This window comes from Eutrigla gurnardus (assembly GCF_963514095.1).
Source record: "Eutrigla gurnardus genome assembly, chromosome: 11".
Lineage (NCBI taxonomy): Eukaryota > Metazoa > Chordata > Actinopteri > Perciformes > Triglidae > Eutrigla > Eutrigla gurnardus.
In genome coordinates, this window is record NC_139925.1 from 27,595,462 (window position 1) to 27,616,258 (window position 20,797).

At 42.8% G+C, this 20,797-nt stretch overlaps 2 protein-coding genes across 10 annotated transcripts in view; both read right to left on the minus strand.

Moving 5' to 3' along the window:
• The window catches only part of zswim8 (zinc finger, SWIM-type containing 8), a 71,713-nt gene extending 60,629 nt beyond the window's left edge, over positions 1 to 11,084 (minus strand). For all 4 annotated transcript variants that reach the window (XM_084021591.1, XM_084021589.1, XM_084021590.1 and 1 more), the window contains exon 1: positions 9,423 to 11,084. In XM_084021591.1, coding sequence (XP_083877717.1) covers positions 9,423 to 9,600 — 178 coding nt within the window. In that variant the 5' untranslated portion in view covers positions 9,601 to 11,084. The remainder of the gene's footprint in view (positions 1 to 9,422) is intronic.
• A 5,735-nt stretch (positions 11,085 to 16,819) lies between these two features.
• LOC311021191 (neurotrypsin) overlaps positions 16,820 to 20,797 on the minus strand; it is a 30,201-nt gene continuing 26,223 nt past the window's right edge. For 2 of the 6 annotated variants that reach the window (XM_084021617.1, XM_084021618.1), the window contains one exon: positions 16,820 to 20,698. In XM_084021617.1, the coding sequence (XP_083877743.1) occupies positions 20,379 to 20,698 (320 nt within the window). In that variant the 3' untranslated portion in view covers positions 16,820 to 20,378. The remainder of the gene's footprint in view (positions 20,699 to 20,797) is intronic. The other 4 variants (XR_014597985.1, XR_014597986.1, XR_014597987.1 and 1 more) reach the window with 4 other exon arrangements.

A 20,797-nucleotide genomic window follows, 5' to 3' on the forward strand; every position in this document is an offset into this window, starting at 1 on the left:
CAGTAATTCATCCTGTATCAATTCAAAAACCTTTTGAAAGTTGCCTTTTTTCCTTCCTTTCATCGCAGGACTGGGACTGACTACAAGTAGTGAATTTGCAGGGCTCATAAATATGGATTGGCCCCTCCCCTGGGGCAAGTGATATGCAACGCTGAGCTTAGTTTAATGTACACAGTCTTCTTGTTTCTTTGCCCCGTTTGGACCTGGAGCAATGCAAGTGCAGGCTGGCGGGGGGAGGGTGATGGGGATGGGCACAATCATGCTTCGTCGTGGTACGGGGAAACTGGCACTAGTGTGAATGTGCCCTAAGGTTGTTGTTGGGGTACACAGTCCAAATATAGGTTTTGTCCAATATCACTCAGTCATTCACTACTCCCTCCTCACTGTGCAGGGAGTTCTATAGACGACTATACAATCACTGGCCACTTTCTTAGGTACACCTTGCTAGTACCGGGTTGGACCCCTTTTTGCCTTCAGAACTGCCTTAATCCTTCGTGGCATAGATTCAACAAGGTACTGGAAACATTCCTCAGAGAGTTTGGTCCATATTGACATGATAGCATCACGCAGTTGCTGCAGATTTGTCGGCTGCACATTCATGATACGAATCTCCCGTTCCGCCACATCCCAAAGGTGCTCTATTGGATTGAGATCTGGTGACTGTGGAGGCCATTTGAGTACAGTGAACTCATTGTCATGTTCAAGAAACCAGTCTGAGATGATTGGCGCTTTATGACATGGCGCGTTATCCTGCTGGAAGTAGCCATCAGAAGATGGGTACACTGTGGTCATAAGGGGATGGACATGGTCAGCAACAATACTCAGGTAGGCTGTGGCGTTGACACGATGCTCAATTGGTACTAATGGGCCCAAAGTGTGCCAAGAAAATATCCCCCACACCATTACACCACCACCAGCAGCCTGAACCGTTGATACAAGGCAGGATGGATCCATGCTTTCTAGGGCTGTAACGACACACATATCGAAAATGAAATCGCAACACTATGATCCACGAACCTGTCTCGCGGTGTGAGAAGGCAGAATCACGACACAACTTCCAGCTATCAGTGCTACCAAGCGGCGTGTCATGTGACCACCCTCCAATCATGAGACGCTAAACTTTTTGCAAGCAGCTGCTAGGCTGGGTGACGAAGTTGGCTACAAGAAGATGGCTAATGCCGGTAACCCTGATATTGCGGACCCTAACCCTAACCCTCAAATAGTGTGGCAAAACGACATAAATATGTGTGTTTTTGCATGGAGTTACTCACCTCAAATCACCCTGTAGACATTAGCAGTAGATAGCCGAGCGCCTGTTGTCCCTCCCAGTCACCGCAGAAACAAAAACGTTTTTCTCGTAGTTTTGATTTTGTATGCATAAAGAAACGATCGAGCAGTGCAGTCGTCATGTCCGTAATAAATCCATGAAGCTGTTATGCATTGTTATGTTATGTAGTACTATGGAAGACTGTTCACAGACTGTTCAGGTATTTGACTGTTTTAATATTAATTATTATAATATAATATTAATTTCAATAAAGTTCTGTATAAATCAGTTAGGCCCATTTAATTACTGCATTTTAGATCATAAAGGCTTAACTTTAGCTCTACTGGATTTCATATTTTTGAACCTTAATTTTATCTAACATTATGTTGTTATGGGTTTTGTCTTTGTTAGGCCCAGACTTTCAGGGAGGAGACAGAGGAACAATCAGAGATGGCCTCCAGCAGCAGTGACTGTCCTCCTCCAGCCAAAAGAGCACCAATGGCTGAACTTTTTGGAGACTTATTTCCAGTGGAACAGACATCATCAAAGCCTTTGTCTCAAGTGGTGGATGAGGAGGTGCAGCATTACAGAGCCGTGCAGAGCCTCTCAGTGGAGTCAAATCCACTTGTGTGGTGGAAGGACAATCAGAACCAGTTTCCTCATTTAGCCAAGTTGGCTAAACGTTACCTTGGAATCCCAGCCACATCGGTTTGTATCGAACCGTGGGTCAAAAATCGTGATACAAACCGAATCGTGAGTTTGGTGCATCGTTACAGCCCTAATGCTTTCATGTTGTTGACGCCAAATTCTGACCCTACCATCCGAATGTCGCAGCAGAAATCGAGACTCATCAGACCAGGCAACGTTTTTCCAATCTTCTATTGTACAATTTTGGTGAGCCTGTGTGAATTGTAGCCTCAGTTTCCTGTTCTTAGCTGACAGGAGCGACACCCGGTGTGGTCTTCTGCTGCTGTAGCCCATCCGCCTCAAGGTTCGACGTGTTGTGCGTTCAGAGATGCTCTTCTGCATACCTCGGTTGTAACAAGTGGTTATTTGAGTTACTGTTGTCTTTCTATCAGCTCGAACCAGTCTGGCCATTCTCCTCTGACCTCTGGCATCAACAAGGCATTTGCGCCCACAGAACTGCCGCTCACTGGATATTTTCTCTTTTTCGGACCATTCTCTGTAAACCCTAGAGATGGTTGTGCGTGAAAATCCCAGTAGATCAGCAGTTTCTGAAATACTCAGACCAGCCCGTCTGGCACCAACAACCATGCCACGTTCAAAGTCACTTAAATCACCTTTCTTCCCCATTCTGATGCTCGGTTTGAACTGCAGTAGATCGTCTTGACCATGTCTACATGCTTAAATGCATTGAGTTGCTGCCATGTGATTGGCTGATTAGAAATTTGCGTTAACGAGCAGTTGGACAGGTGTACCTAATAAAGTGTCCGGTGAGTGTATATTGAGGTCATCAGTAAAAGGATAAACACACGTTAGGACACGTTTGCTTGGGTCATTTTCTGTCCGTCGTTAATTTAGTCACTGCAATTAAGACATGTAAGATCAACGGTGGCCGGTGCACCAGACATTTTTGTTGATAATATACCTACTATAAGATAATTTGTTGTAATTTAAGTTCCACTGGTAAGCAGTGATGCTGCATCTATGTCTGTCTTTTATTATGAAAGGTAAGAAGAAAGGGAGTCGGATACGCTGGTGTAATTTACCAAATTAATAAATCAATTCAAAGTATTTTGTGATGAATTTTCTTCTGATGCTCTCCTCACATTAAATATATCAGTTTCATGACTTTGTCTCAATAACTCTATTCTCTCTGCTCTCTAACGTCTGTCATTTTCCTTCAAAGCAATGCATGATGGGATACGATGCTTGGTTAGTGACAGTTGGTTGTATGCTACTTTTCAAGACGAATTGTGGGATGCTTTGAGTCTACTATGTAGGGTGTAATCATTATAACTAAACATTCAGACAGCACTACAGTCCATGGTTGTAACCTCGATGTTGATATGGCAAACTGATCAACAATAATGTCAAAAAGGTCAAAAAGGTTGCTACACCCTGCTCTAAAGTCTGTCACTGGAAGTGGGACAGTCTGACTGTCCAAGACCTGAAGACAGAGGGGGAACTGGGAAGCTGGGTAGCTGCAAGCACAGAGGGACGCCATGACAGCTGTTCCTTTGTAGCTGCTGACGAGCTGAGGAGTCGTGTCTCTCCTCGCTGGATCACTCGTTGTCAGTCCCTGCCCAATTATCTTCATTAGCATGCTGACGTGCACATATGGTGCATTACTCAGCTGATGCAAAAAACTAGAGGTCAAGTATTGGACTCGCTCTACAAAGTTGGTGAATAAGTCTTGATTAATATTTATTGTAGTCTGCAAGTTTAAATAAATGAATGATGATCTGCTGATCGCCCCGGCAGAAGGAGGCGAGTGACACGTAATTTGAAATATTTCAGCTTGAGTAGGAAATTTACATGACGCTGGGTCACTAAAGCCTCTGTGGTCCCCCAGAGGTCTAGATCAGGGGTTACCAACTCCGGTCCTGGAGGGCCACTGTCCTGCATGTTTTAGGTTTCTCCCTGCTCTTACACACCGAATACTGGAGCTCTTGATACTTCGTTCGTAAAAGGTTCATCCTCATTAAAAACCACTAGTATCTATCTACCTTTTATCGTCTACTGCTGCTGCCACATCTACTGCCATCAAAACAGGAAAGAAGTGATTAATAGTACCCCTCTTGCTCCATTCGATTGGCTGCCTGGGCCAAGTGGTGTGACTCTACGCCTGGAGGTTTATTCTCAATTTTATGGGTGTCACAGCGTGCAGTGAGGAGGAGCGCATGCAACGCTGGGCGTACCATGGCGTACGCCATTGATTTTCCAACAGACTCAAGTTCTGCAGAATTCAGACAGGATCATTTCAGAGCAATGGGTGTTTCAGTTTCAGAAAGGAATGTTTAAAAAAAATGTTTATAGAACATCGTGGAAGACACTCTTTGAAGCAAAACGCAGTAGCATTAACAAGATTGACTGGACTGATGAAATCCTCCTGAAATCTGGTCTCCGCAGCTGATTTCATGTCAGTTTACTCCTGTTTATCACACACAATGATACATCAATGATGGAGTTAATAACCATAAGGGTCATTCTACGCCAACTCACCTCGGGGTCCCCAGGTCACAGCCTTAGATTTTGCTGGAAAAAACCTAAATGCAGATCTATGTTTGTACACACCATGCAAAATATTAACTTTCAATTCTGCATAGTTTCAGAAATACAGACCTTTGAAATTTGACCCCAAAAAAGCCATGTGCAAAAAATGCATTTTTACCCAACTTCAGGAACTTATAATTTCATAATTGATTGATCTCGGAAACTAATATTGCAGATATTTACTAAATGGTATCGATATTTTTAGTTAGCCTCTGGGATGCTTATATATCACTCTATGGTAACCTATAATGGCTTTTTGGCAAAAACAAGCAAAAAAAAAAGGTGAAACTATAGGAGTCATCCTGAAAATATGGAACAACTGTTTTCTTCATAACACGGAAATAACAGGCTTGTTATCTATTCACATGTATATTTTGCCAGGATAACAGTTAGGTGATGAATTATGCGAGGGCTCTAAAATGGGCCGTTTTCCCATGATGTTACCATGTGGCCAGGGGTTTAGAATCTTCACATTTTTTTCTTAATATCATCTCATATAAGATACATCTACTCATCAAAGTATTTTAACGAATGCCCATGACTTCAAATTTAAATATATTTTTATGTACAAGAATTTTTTTTTTTTCATATTCAGGGGCTTATAAATCTGAAACAGAACTCTCAAGTAGGGCTGAACGATTTTGGGAAAAGATCTAATTGCGATTTTTCTGACAGATATTGCGATTTCGATTTAATTAACGATTTCCTTCAAATCAAGCTTCAGTGCAATATTCACAATGTACAGTAACATTAAAACATTGAATGCTATTACTCTAATGCAAGGACTAAAGTTAAAAATTGCTTCAAAATGAATTTATTAACAAGAAACATGCATGTTCATTCTTTAAAGTCCTTGACCAATGGCAGTTATTACAAATGAACTAAAAGAGCCATCTTTGACTGTCTTAAAATGTGCAAAAATCCTTAACTGTAATAATTCAATTGTAAATCAAATACAAAAACTGTTATTGAAATAAAATGACCCTTCTAAAAAATGTCAGACATTAAAATAGGTGGGTCATTCATTTATGGCTTACCACTTTTTCTTTACACTCCGCGTATAGCTGTGGGACGGCAACCTGTTAGAGGTCGGAGCGGGAGGGAATCGTATATCTGTCCAGCGTGCGGAGGAGGTTTTTAAATCCGTCTTTCCGGTGTCTTCCGCTGCTCTTATCGTACGGAGTTACACTGGCAAAAGATGCTGTAATTGTAGTCTGTTTGCTACAGTGGGCCTGATCATCATAGTCACCGGACTTTTTACCGGACTTTTTCGCCATGCACGCGTCATGCAAATGTCTGTGGTGATTTTTCAAGTGCCGGTGTTGTGCCGTAATCAGCGCCCCTGCCGTGAAATGCACCCTCTCGCGGGAGATTATATCACCAGTATATATTGGTTGTGTTTCCGCTGGATGTTATAACTTTAGCGCGACAGGTTTTGCACAGTACCTGTTTCTGGTGCACGTCTGCAGCCTCAAACCCGAAATACTCCCAATGACGGACGTGCTGTTTTTCTTGGCGATTAAATCCCCTAACTCCGCTTCTGGTCCAGTTGAAGTAATTTCTGACTAATTACAAATACGGAGCAGGTTAATACTGATTGGTTAGCGTGACCTGTTCACGAGTAGTCTGATTGGTGAGCTTGGCAGGATGGTCGGGAGACGGCATGTGTAAAATAGTTGACAACAGATCCTGGGTGAGTCAGGAGCGCTGCAAAAACCGCAGCTTTGGCGATCACATGATAGCGTTGTCTGAAATCGCAATTTCGGTCAGAAAACGATAAATCGTTCAGCCCTACTCTCAAGCAAAGTGATATTGCAGATATTTATCAACTGGCATACACACTTTCAGATTCTGGTATGAGAATACCTGAAGAATGTTTGTTTTTCCTTCTGTAGGCAGCTGAAAGTGGAAATTTGGCCAAAAACGGTAAATATGCAGGGGGCCTAAGCCCTTAAGTGAGGCTACGTGAAATGTTTGTTCTGGCCCCCAGCATTGATCTCTCCTGTTTTCTGGAGGCCCTGAGAATGTGTTGCCCCTTCCTCCCTTCATGAAATTCACAAACACATCATTTTCAGCATCGTTTCTTGTGACAATGTTCCCATTGTACCATTTATGAACAGAAAAAAATGTCACATAACGTCACTGAAGGGGTCTACTTTTCACTATGACTGAACACAACCTCTGCTAAGCTTTGGGAAACATATTTAGGGCCTGAGCGCCGACAACGTCGGGCAGCAAAGCCCTATTGAAACTGTATTGTTTTTTATTATTTTATTTTCCAGAGGCCTTTTTGGGGGCCTAAACATATTCACAAGTTGAAAAAAATTGGCATGCTAATAGAACACGGTGAAAACTTTGATATTTTAAAGGTTTCATAGTTGGCCACAAAAAATTGGCTCGCTAGCGCCACCTAACGCAAATAAGGATGGCCAGCTCACACCGTAACTCCAATTGACTTGAAATTTTGCACAGACATGCAGATCCGTGAGCTCTACAAAAAATTACATTATGGCACCAAAGTCCGCCTACCGAAATTTTCCGCCATTTTGAATTTTGTGAAAAACACGTTTTTGCTCATTTTTCCTAAACCGTAGATCCGATTCTCACCAAAATTGCTGTGGATCATCATTAGACCAAGCTGATCAAGTGCTATCAAAGGCTTTGAAAAATATTGTTGCGTTTAAAAGTTATAAGCCAATGAACATCGGAGGGGCAGGGCTCTAGAAATCAATACACATAACTCCATAATCTCTAACCCAATCATCACGAAACTTGCAGGATATGTTTACATATGGGTCATTCCGTGTCATTTCATCAAATGCCTCCCACCTGACCATCTCAGAATGTCCTGAAAAAATTCAAGTACAAAGACACACTTGTTAATAGCACAAATCCAAAATATTAGGTCTCTACTGTCAACATTTTTCTCATGAAACATCATTGAATGAAGGGTAGTTTAGATGGTTTTTGGCATTATACTCTGAAAAGCCATTTTTAAACAGCAATATCTGGAAAACTATCTCACCTGTGGCCTTCAAAATTTCTACAGTGTATATCTGTTACTAATAGCCCCCAGACATGAAATATCAGGGGTGTAGCTCAATGATAACCTAGTATGGTAGGTACTTAAAATGAAGCTTGTTGAAATAAAGTAGTACATTTGAAGAGTGGCTGAGCTCCCATTTTTGCAGATAAAATACTTCTATCACTTCTGCCTCTATCTCTGGTGTTAGCTTAAACATTCTACAAAATATGGTTTCTCTCAGATGATTAGTTTCACAGATATTAAGGCTCAAAAATGGAAGTTAACTGTAAACAGACGGGGAATGGAAGGAGCTTCTGTCTCTGTTTAATGCAGTTCCAGTCTGCTTTCCACCAGATCAACCGTCAGAAATCTTTCCACACCTGCTAATGACTTTATACATTGTCTAATCTGACAACCGGCTGCGTGGCAATGGCTGGGGACGACGCGCGCCGTGGCGGTTGCCGGGGACGACCCGCGCCGTGGCGGTGGCCAGGCCAGGCGGTCCGACATGTCAGGCGGCCGTAGCACTAAGTTACGTTACAAGTTACGTGCCATGCGAGGGCCCGTTCGTCACTGCTCGCAGTTTTAATTATCATTGGTGTTCTATTGTATAGACTGTGAGTTTTTCCACCAGAGAAACCCATTGGTTTGTGGACTACGGTTTTGAAGCCTGAAGTTCAGCAGAAGGGCCTATGTTCTAACAGAGCTTGATATGTTGTTGCAAAAACTACAAACAACATATGTGAAATTCATGGCACAATTCAAACGGGACCAAAAAATAATTTCGATCTCGTCATAGGAATACATGCATCAGAAATTCATTTTGAGGTCCCCTGTACCGGAAATAGAAAGGTGGGACTTCGCCACTCTATAGCATTAACTCTGGAGGACGTGCACAGCCAATGCTCCAAACAGACACGGGACAAACAAGGCAGCCATCACGGGAAGGCGTAGTTAGCAGCAAGCACATCTCCGACTGCGTAAACAACCAACGTAAAAGCAGCTGGCATCTTAGTTGCTGTAGCACATGGCTTTCTGCCTGCTGCTGATAAACATGAACATGGAGGAGGAATCTGGAGAATAAGCTCAGAGAGCAGCATCTGGTCAGGAAACACATCTACCTGGAGCCACTGGTTTCCACATTCCCAGGACACTTTCATAACACTGAGCCAGAGAACCATTCAGATACACAGCAGTGCTCTTCCAAAAGGCTTTGAGAGTGAGACTGGAGTAGCAGTTTGTTGTGAAAACCGCCACTGTGTAAATAGTTCAGTGGTTAATGCATCAGTCCTGCACTGAGGCATATGCACAGAGACATTTTCCCCATTACTGAGCTTTTAGAGATGGGACAATGAAGGATTTTATTGTGGATTGTGATTTAAAAAAATAACACACACGATAAATTGATTGTGGTGAATTTTCATTATCGGGATTATCATAAATGTCACAATGAGTGACTTGAAAAAGCACTCACTACCACTATCATGGTAGAGAAGTGAAAAATAGAGCCTGATTAAATGTTTCTTAGATGTATGTATCCTTTATTTATGCAGGGAAACCTAGGACTCTATGAAATCCATTTTTTTTCCCTAAATTCTGTTTTATTTTTTCTAAATTCAGTGTTTTACACTTTTATAGCATTTTCTCTCCCATACCTACATGCAATAATCACCAGCACATTTCTCTATTGTATCACTCCAATCAATCTGTAAATTAGAACAATATAAAATAGCTATGTTATAATAAGATACCATAGGTGTGCCAGCAACAGGTCACACTACTAATGCACTTTAACATTGTTGTAATTAACTTTCGCCAAGTCTGTCACACTGATAATGTAAATATAGATATTTAAAAACAAGTAGGGGTGTGTGTGTGTGTGTGTCCTCCAACCTTTAATCTTGACAGTAGGGGAGTTGGGTCCGGCGGACTGTTTCCTCCATCCCCTCCAGTTCTGACAGAGGCTCTCGGCCTCGGAGATGAAGGAGCATAGAGAGTCTTCCTCGAAGCGGTCCGAGTCTTCAAAGGAGAACCTCTCCCCGTCCTCCCACTCGGCGAACATCAGTTCCATCACATCCACGTTTTAAACCGCCTCGGAGTCCGGGGGACTGCGACGCGAGCACACGGCCTTTCTTCGATCTGGAAACCGAGGAGAGCCGGCGGACGGTGTCCAAACAGTCGGGGAGAATCGGGAGTCTCAAGGCTGGGGGAGGGGAGGCCACTAGCAACCAAAACACAGCTGAGAGGCTTACTGCTGGGCCCTCCAACACCGCTACATAATACGAACTGACAACGCGGTGGTCTCCTTTAAACAGTCTGCAGGAAACACACACACCGTCAAACTGCGAGTGAAAATTATATTTACGTGACTTATCCTGGGTTTGGGGCTTGTTTATTGTATATTCAAACCAAACTACCGGTGGTTTACATGGACTGAACGGCTGTGTCCATGCTGCCCGGCTGACTTGTGGCTCTTACAGCCTGTTACTCTGAACAGAAGGCCCCGTCTCTCTAACCGGACTAGTACCGTCTGCTGCCGCTGAGAACAGACGAGCCCAACTCACCGGCCACGAACAGATCCCGTATAACAGCCGAGACCACTAACCCACTGACGGCACGAAGACACGACGAACAGACGGAATAGAGCCGCCGACGATGGATGGCGATGTGATTAAATATTTTAAGAAGTCATCAAGTTGTTTTCCGGCGTTGCTCTCCAGCCAGCCGACTGGACTACATCTAGCTTATCTAACGCAGCGTAAACACTCCCACCGACCATTAAAGTGTGTATTTCACAGCAAAACACTTTTCGGCGAGGCGACGTCGAAAACACACGCTGCCAAAATCTGCTCTTTGTTCTACATCCAGTGCGCTGGTTTAATGTTATTATGATGGGCTGCTAATGCAAAGAACACTTAGCCGACGTTAGCCGAGAGGCTAATTATGCCGATAAACGCATTCTGAGATCACACAGGCAGCTGTCATCCGACGCAGACGACTTTATTGAGGTTTAATTTGGTTTTGAAGCCGACGACAGGTTTGTTCAGGTCGGGTTACCTTCGTTCTACTTCGGTACAACTACCTTACATTAGCTAGGCTACGCGTATTAGCATTAGAAAGCTAATCCCGGTCGGCTAACTTCAGCTAGCTTAAATAGCTGTTTGTTTACATTTACTGGTGACGCTCTACGTCTTTCGTGCTGTGCGGACTACATGCTTATTTACTTCGCATTGAACTTTTGCATTTGCCAAGCTTACATACGTTTTTCCAGATATTAACCCCCCGCTCCGAGCTTAATGTTTCCCTTCTTTGTGTTAGTATAAGAAGCTCCTCTCCGCCGTTTAACGCTGGTGTATTCCTCCGTCGGCTGCGTGCGGAGATCCCGCTGAGTCCTTCAGGTGTCCTCTTCCACACGGACACCGGCTGTCCTGGCGTCTTTTCAACGGCTCTATCTCCAAATGACACCGGGATCCCCAGATGATGTCCCGTATCCCTCTCGTCCAGGCTGGCTCTCTCGGAGTGGATCGGTCTGCCGGGGGAAGATGGCTCACCTCTCCTGCTGCTCCTCCTCCATCAGCTGATCACAGCTTCCGGCTGGCAGTTGTTCAGATGGCTTTCACTTGTAGTACACCGAGCTGAGCATGCTGTCACGAGAGCACCTCAGACCACATATTGGACTTGGATTTTTTTTCATTTCCGATTTTTATTTATATAGAAAAGTCTTCATTTAATTTTCTGTTGCTGCTGCCTTATATTGAATCATTTCTTACACAGCACTTTAACTCTTATTCTTGTCTTATTTTAGCTTGTTGTTATTTCCTGTTTACTTGGCTCTTAAATGAATGCTTTTGATTGTATTAAATTGTCTTTTTATAATGTGCTTTAATTACACTTTGATGTTTTATGTAAAGTGCTTTGAATTGCCTTGATGCTGAAATGTAATGTATAAATAAACCTGGCTTGCCTCGACATGCCCCATAAATAATCCCCAACCTGAGCTCAAGAGCTTCTGTCTGTGTTGCTTACTAGAGGAAGTCTGTATGACAGTACCCTGATAGACCACACACACTGTATAGAAGAAGCGGATGTAGTCTTCACCCACTGGTTTGTGGACTACATTTTCGAAGCCTCAAGTTTGGCATTGTGGCTCTCACCATCTTGGACGTTTTGCAACCAGTGAAGGAAGTGACCATATTTAGACTGTGGAGGAGCGACGGCAGCAGAGCAGCAACCTTACTGGATCTGGATCCATCTGGATTCTGTTGTGAAGCTGTTAACAAAAGCCGCTTTTATGCTTTTTCGTAGCGGGAGTAACACTCCTTTTTTCTGCACCGCTACGAGGCGAGCCGGGAACCCAGAACAGAAGGTGACATTTTTGAAGACGAAGACAAGCTGAGAACGTTGTTCGCACAAGGCCGCTGTTGTATACATCACCGTGTATATGATGCACAGCAACTTCGCTTGCAGTTGAAGAGTCTGTAAATATGCACAGCATGTTGTTTTGGTGTGCTACAGCTAGACACTTATTTAATACGTCACACTACCGTCAACGCTGTTATGTTACACGTCAGCATCATTACTGAGGTAATACATCAAGAGAGAAGTAGGCTCATTTTGTCATAGACTTCAATGTAATGTAACCAGAGGAGTCGCCCCCTGATGGCCACCAGAGAGAATGCGTGTTTAAGGTACTTCAGTTTGGCTTCACTTTTCAGAACGGGAGGTTGCCGCCTGCTATAGACATGTTGAGTATGGACCATAGTTATCTGAGATGTGGTTGAACTTTGAACTTGTCAGAATCAAGATGAAGTAAAAATGTATTTTTAACCCTTACAGATCACGTCCCTGGTCTTATTGTTCACCTATTAAATAGTTTATGCAACAACTGTGTGGAACCACAGTCCTCTGTAGCTCCGTATCGTCCTACATTCTAAACCCGCCCACTTTCAGTAGTCCAATCAAATGTAAACCACTCAAATATTCCATTTGACTGTGAAATATGTCATAATACAGACATTAAAGATGCTCTAACTTCTGCTTCACTGGGACACTGAGATATTAATGTCAGACTCACGAGAGAATACAAAGTCATAATTAACGAAAACAGATACAACAACAACAATCCATCATTCAATTAAAAAGAAACGTTGGCTGTCTTTGTTTTCAGTCCTGGTGAGTACCGAGTGCAGCTCTTCCTCCACTGTGATGCTGTTCTCTGACTCATCAGGGACCCAGAAACCTGCTGGAAAGCTGAGAGCCACGTTCAGCGTGGGCCTGTCCAAGCCGACGCAGAGTCCCACAAGGGGATCCTGCTACACCGCCCATCCCTGACCGCTGGGGTGAATCCCAAGAGCGGACCACAGACATCACCGTGGAGATTTGACACAGATTGGTGAGTTGTAGGCATCTTGAGGCAAATGTGTTTCTTGTGATGTTCGGCCGCAGAGAGGCTGAGTCCCGCCCCTTCCTGCCCCCCCCCCCCCCCCCCCCCCCCCCATGAGACCTTATTTCAGAAAAAAATATGTACAGTAGTCAATGGGGAGAAATGTTTTGATCCTGTTTGAATCGTACCATGAATTACACAGATGATGTTTCCAATTGAAAAGATCATTCTTAAAGTCTGTTGCACACAGAATGTGTAATTCATGTTTCTAATGGGATCAAAAATTAATTTGTCTCTCTTTGTTGACTACCATACATATTTATCCTGAAATAATACCAAATAAACAAATATGAGAGGAAGTGAGGAGCTGATATAAAATCCAGCTGAGCATAGGTGCAAAATAAAAAGTCATGTTTTCTCCACGTTTACTGTACAATGATTCCAGGTCCAGGTATTTAGTGATCTCATCGATCAACAACAGTTCCTGTCATAAATCAAACTGTGCTGATCACGGACGTAATATAGGGGGGGGACACAGGGGACATGTCCCCTGCACTTTTTCAAAAGGCCGTTTTGGTCCCCTGCACTTTTTACCGTCCAAAAACAATGTTACGCTTTAGTAAACAGAGACGTGTCAAGCACTAGGACCAAGCGGAAAACGGCCGCTCAAGCTGAAGCCTGTTCCCCAAGCATTTGAGGCTAGACCGCCCACAAGCTTCTCGATTGGCTCTGCCGTTGCTTGTGTGATTGGCTGTGCCCGCTGTCACTCCATCTTGCTTGCACACCGGTCTGCTAGTCTGCGATCAGGAGTCCTACAGGAGTCCGCTACTATGCGTTGGGAGTTTGTTCTGCCTGGTTCACGTCAGCTAGAAGGATTGTATATCAGAGGTTTCATTTACATTAACGTTTGAATCGGTGTCCATGTGCGTATGTGCGCGCGTGCGCGCGCGTGCGTATGTGTGTTTGGTAATTAGACGCAGCCAGGATGTCTAAAAAAAGAAAAGTGGACATAAGAGACTTCTTTAGAAGTCAAAGTGTAAGTTACTCAAAGAAATGCGTTACACCCACCCTGCAACACCTTCACTGGCTCCCAATAAAGCAGCATATCCACTTCAAGATCCTCCTCATCATCTACAAAGCTCTCAATAATCTGATCAATAAAATGTATTATTATTATTGTTGTTATTATAACTATTGGATTAGAATTGGGTGATAATGTTTTGCTACATGATTTACAACCAGTCAAACCACAAAAGGGAACAGTAAACTTAAACATAGCAATAGAAAACTAGAAGAACTAGCCTACTAGAAAACAGAGTGAACTGAAAGAGTTAGAGTTTTATTAAAAATACTTGTGTCGAAATCAAAATTTCGTCCTTGGTGCTGATGATAATCATCAGTCAGGGTTATTAAGTCACTCAGCTTTTCCATTATTTTTTAATATACTTCGTTTTGTAAAATGTTTGTTTGTTTTTCTTCCATTTCTCATTTTAATTTAGTCCACTTGGACATTGTGGAGGGGGAGCAACAAATGTTTGATACCATCTGTATTTAATGTATTAACTGTATTGAATCCTTTATTGTGGGAGAAAACGTGAAAATCTCAATAAATATAATGTATTTCTTTTTTATCTATTAATTAGGAAAATTCCAGTTTGATGCGCTTCATGCATATTAGTGATGGGGACATTGTTACTCTGTGTTTGGCAAGGCAGACAAAAAAACAGGTAAGAAATAGAAATACAGCAGGACATTCTGTCATGAATCATTCCAGTGAATGCTGAATGTTTATTTTAGAATCCAGAAAAACAACTTTTTATTCAAAGGCAACAAAGAACAGAGCCATCATAGTTTTCTGCATGATGAATGACCAAATATAATGGACCGTTGGTTAAGACATGTTACTAAGTTTTCTCTGTGAAGGATCTTGGAGCGTGCTGTTCCTGTGAAGTGAACATGTATGAGTGTGAAAGGCGATGAAGAAGAGGAGGAAGAATTCTCCTGCTTTGAAACCTGCTGAATGTATTTATGAGCTTTACTCACAGTAACTATGTCAAATTAAGAGTATTTGATTGTTAATTTTCCATTTAAAGGTATTCAAATACAGTTTTGTTGCAATTGCCGAGACAAACTGCGGAGACATTTATTGAAAGCACTAAATCTAGAGACCCACACGCAGGGCCGGCCCAAAGCATAAGCAAACTAAGCGGCTGCATTGGTGGCCACCAGGGGGCCCCTAATCGTGTGTGGAGATTTTCAAGCTATGAATCTGAACAAATGTAGGTATTGCCATTCTCCAGCTGGCCATCCCCAAAATGCACCAGAATACAGGAAATCAAATCTACCGAATTCAGAATGTCATGGGGTCTTCATGCATCTGTGCCCAGGGTGACAGTAGTTCATAATCCGTCACTGTATTAATACAATTTATAACCTAACATTATATTGTAGTACACATATAGTAATAATAATCATCAAGCACAGGTGACTCCACGGTGGTGGGAGGGGGGCCCCAAATCAAAATCTGCTTAGGGCTTGGGCTGGGCCTGGAACCGGGCGCTGTGAACAGCGGTTGGTTCCTGTCGTTAGTTGGCTTTACCTATTATGGTAAAATAATGTCTATAAATAAAAAGTTAAAAAAGAAGGGTTTTACATTCGGCTCATCGTGTTGTGAGAATGTAAGAGATTTAGTATTTACTGTGGATGTTTTTGTTTTTTTGTGTTAGAAGGGAGTTAGGGGGCATTACAGGGAGACATTCACCCGGTCACCTGCGCCTTTAAGAGAGAGGGCGGGTGGAGGAAGTAGGGAGTCAGTTGCCGGCACACATGGCCCCTGGCTGGATGTGTATTGTTTGTAGCCGTCTTTTTGGTGCAAAGTAAACCAACTCAACCTGCCTTCGTCTCCTGGTGTCGTTGTTTACCGCACTTCCACAACAGTGCGCTTTTTATTTGAATAAAACCTGGAAATTAAGGAATTCTGAATTTTTTTCACATTTATCTCTTTGATTGTTGCAACACAATGTGAATTCACCGTTCATATTCTGTTCTGCTTCTATTGCTTCTGTTTGGCCTCCTGTTGTAACACCATCCTCTTCGCTGCTGTACTGTTTTAAATGTTCCCTCGGTGGGACTAATAAAGATTTATCATCATGGAATAATGAACCAAATGGACAGATCTTTTTGGCAGGATTTGTAAACTGGAAAACATCTTTATTGCACTGCTCACCAAATTAATTTAATTTTGAACCCAAATAAAGCAAAAGCAGCTTTTTAATCACATTTTCATTATTGTCTATAGTTGTCTATAGAATTAAGTGATGTTTTGTGTTTTACAACGATGGTCCTGGTTTAGTAATTGTTTGAGTGGGAAAAGATTGCTTTGTGTCTGACCTGCAACTTGTTCTGTGTTTTAACTCCACTTCTTTATTTCTGGCTCTGCAGAAGGCAAATGTTTTTACACAGTTACAGATTTTTGCAGCAGAATTGTCTGTAAACGTAACGCTGTTTCACATGAAAAGCCTTGCAGCCAGCAGGGCAGCAATCCTTCACTCTGACTGTCTCTGTGAGCGTCTGCAGGAGGGGACTGTCATCAGTAGAAACTTCATGTTGAGGACAACACAGTAGAATAGATGAAACACTTGGTGGAGTATGGATCATGCAGGGAGTTTGTGAGGAGGAATGAATCATTTGTTTTCAGAGGTGTATTGAATGGTGTCTACAAAATGAACAAAGACTAGCCAGCTACTTTACTACGTGTGGTAGAATGCTGATGTCCTCATCCTGTCATTTGGTAATGTGAACACTACTTAAATAAACACACCTCAACAAAGTCACATACATTAAAAACATGAAAGATAGAAATTTGCAAAACAGAACACAGAAAAAAAGTACACCTTATAGACATGACAGACGTTGTGTGGGTTATTTCCAAAATATAAATCCATGTTCATTTTTGATTATTCCAAATGTAAACACAACATCAGCTGAGATGATGGAGGTTTTAAATCGATATTCCCCTCCACAGAAGGCTCTGATCATATCAGGTGATAATAAACACACACTCATATCAGACACAGTCACACATGACCGAACAGTGAGCCTGCTGTTGCTGCTTCTAATAGACTCACGACAAGTTCTACTGGAGGACAGTCATGACTCCTCAGAGTCATCATCTCTGTCTCAAATCATGCTCTAATACAACTAAACTACACTCTGAACTGTTTCAAATGTGCCGTCAACAGACAAAACAAACAAACAAACAGGCTACAAAACAACATATTTAGGTTTAGACAACAAAATGACTTGGTTACTTTTTTTGTAAAAAGCATCATGGCTTGGATTAAAATGATTATGACATTGAAACAACATCAGTCTCCTGGTGAAAGTCCTGTTTTTGGACCCTTCCACCCACCAGACCTCCTCCCTGCCTGGACTCGTTTGAAACCACTCTGTGATACGGCGATATAGATACAAATAAAATAAAGTTAAAATAATAACTTGATTCACTGTGTAGTTTTGTTGTGAGGGGACATGGTTTTTAGGAGCAGGCTGAGATTCTTCATGTTGATGCAATGAATGGTTATAATAATAATAATAATAATAATAATAATAATAATAATAATAATAATAATAATAATAAGTGGTGGTTGGACCTGTGGTTTTGCTTCAGAAAGGCACACTTGGAATGTCAATCAAACTAAATAAATGTGTGTGTGTGTGTGTGGATCATATCATTGCTCAGTTCTTTCACTGGCTGCAGCCTGCATGAGGTTTCATGTGATCTGAGGCATGCCATTGTAGTGCAACGTGCTTCAGCTCTTCTGTAGCACTATTATCTGGTCCATGAGAATCCAGCAGAGCTCTTCACAGGTCCTGTGTGTCTCTGTCCGTCGATCCTATATCAGGTTCTTTTCTCCATCTGGAGTATTACCCATCAATAAATGGATTTACGCATGTCAATTGGTCCACTTCAGGTCCAGACTTCTGGGCCCATTAGGGCCTGTACTGTCCGGCCATATTGCAGTTGGTCAAATGTCAAATCCGTTAAATGAAGCAACCTTCTCCCATGGTGTGAGGACGCGTGCTCATTGTCCTCACACGATGACACAACACTAGTGTCACCTACATGGGGATGATGTCACACTGACAGAATATGCTACTTTACAGCAGGATTGTTTAACGTGGAAAAAGATCATTTAATTTATGAACATCATGCTGTATTGAAGAAGATGTGAAACCAGAGATTGAGACCATAAACTGATTTTCTCATAGACTTCTATACAATCAGACTTCTTTTACAACCAGAGGAGTCGCCCCCTGATGGCAGCTTCAGCTTTGGTTTCACTTTTCAGAACTGGAGGATGAGCCGGAGCTCTTTGCACAACAGAAGCCAACGTGGGCGAAGCTGCACATCACTGTGATTGCTTTGCCACTAAAAGCATGCAGGTCACACGGTGTGAGAATTACACTAACTGTTGTTTTTCCCACCCAGAATAAAATGTTTCTGGTTTTTTGATGCGTTGAATCTTGGTTTATGAACCAAAAATACGTGACATGTCAACATTTCTACATAAGTTTATATCAATGTTTCAAAACTGCATCCCCAATGACTTTAAGCTTCAGTCAACAAAAGTACTTTGTAAAAAGCTTAAACCAAGTTTGTTTTGGTTTCACACCAGACATGAGTCCAAAGGATATTACAAGACAAGAAGTTTCAGCTGATGTACCACCAGACTTCAGAGCAGCCTCATACATTCATATAATATTCATATAATATAGGTTTTTTTTTTGTAGCAATAATGGAGTACAAATTGAATGTCCTTGTGCAACGCTGTTGTACAATGATAAATAATGAACCTTGAACTTTGGGTGAAAGTCTATTTGTGATACCTCAAACGTAAAAAACGTTTCCCTCCAAACGTAATTGATGATGCGGTTTTGCTGTCATTTACTAGAACGCATAGTGAACATGTGTAGTTGTGTACAGTTACTTTAGCTTGTGCATTATACAAACAGCCTTTGGCAGCGTAGCATTTCTGTGACATACACTGTCACGCAGCCATGCAGTAAACAAGTGTCCTTCTTTTGGTTGTAGGGGAACGTTTTGTTGTTCTTTTGTAGGTCAATACATGAATATATGATACTTCAAAGACATCGAGTGATGTTACCTGTTCCTATACTGTGTTCACACTAAACACGAAGCAAATGAAGCAAAGGACTCATGATATTCACACGACTGAGAGTGTTTTGACTGTGGTCGATGCACTGTAGAGGAGGCGGGGCTTACCTCCATGTAAATACTAACAAGGTTTCATCCATCATGGCTGAAATCACCACTGTTGCTGCTTTGTAGATGTTGAAGTCCCAGATCCACCAGGAAACCAAACACAGTCCTGTCTGAGTTCATGACATCATCCAGAGGTGCTCTGTGGATTTCACTAAGCTGGATTCACTGGATCTAGCAAGACACATCAGCTGGTTTACTACAGCTGGATGAACCAGAATAAACTATTTATCTGTGATTTAATATCAATAACCAGATGGAAAGATACTGAAATAATAATAATGATGGTGATCAGTAGAAAGTATGAAGACATGCTTCTGGATTGATGGGTGCTATGCTATGCTAACATTGTTGCTGCTGCATCAACACACCAAATAAGGTAATCTAGACATAAATACAGCAGAGACCTTGTTGTTTGGACCACAGACACTGTCTCTGGTTTCTCCACATAGTCTGGTCTGGTCTCTGGACTAATGTGAGCTACTATGGTAGACCTCTGGGGGACCACAGACAGTCTCTGGTGTCTCCACATAGTCTGGTCTGGTCTCTGGACTAATGTGAGCTACTATGGTAGACCTCTGGGGGACCACAGACAGTCTCTGGTTTCTCCACATAGTCTGGTCTGGTCTCTGGACCAATGTGAGCTACTATCTAGACCTCTTGGGGACCACAGACAGTCTCTGGTGTCTCCACATAGTCTGGTCTTGTCTCTGGACTAATGTGAGCTACTATGGTAGACCTCTGGGGGACCACAGACAGTCTCTGGTTTCTCCACATAGTCTGGGCTGGTCTCTGGACTAATGTGAGCTAGTATCTAGACCTCTGTGGGTTCACAAACAGTCTCTGGTTACTCCACATAGTCTGGTCTGGTCTCTGGACTAATGTGAGCTACTATCTAGACCTCTGGGGGACCACAGACACAGGAGACAACATTTGTTTCCTCCATGTATCATCCAGCAACGTCAGTCACGTGAATGTCTAACACACAAGTAAGGTGAAGTTCATGTATTGGCCTCATTCATGTCATTGCAGTGACTTTGTTCAAATTGGCTTTGTGTTTGGTGTGAACGCAGCATGAGGGTCTTTGTTGGTCATGGTGTTCTGAGTGATGATGGTTGCTCTGGTCCGGGTATCTGGGGTTTTGGTTGCGTTGGTGCATTTTGGATGTGTTGTTCTTTGATGCTCAGGTGTTGAAGGGTTTGTTGATGACTTTGTCGATCCACCGCAGGAACCTGCTGACACGCGTGTACACCCCAGGGAATGATGGGTTTCCACAGCCATGACCCCAGGAGATGACTCCCGTCAGCACCCAGCGGCCCCCCTCCCCCTGGCAAACCAGCGGACCCCCACTGTCGCCCTGGCAACTGTCCACACGGTGGCGGTCCGACAGGCTACCGGCACACAGCATGCGTCTGGTGAAGCGATCGCCGTATCGCTTCTTACACCTCCAGGCTGGAAGCAGGGGGACCCAGGCCTGGAGCAGGGTCCTGGAGTAGTCCGAGTCTGGGAGCAGGAGGAGACGGGACAACACGAGAGGACAGTCATATGACAGACTCAGGGAGAAGACATCTGACAGACATGAGATCAATCAAGCAAACGTTT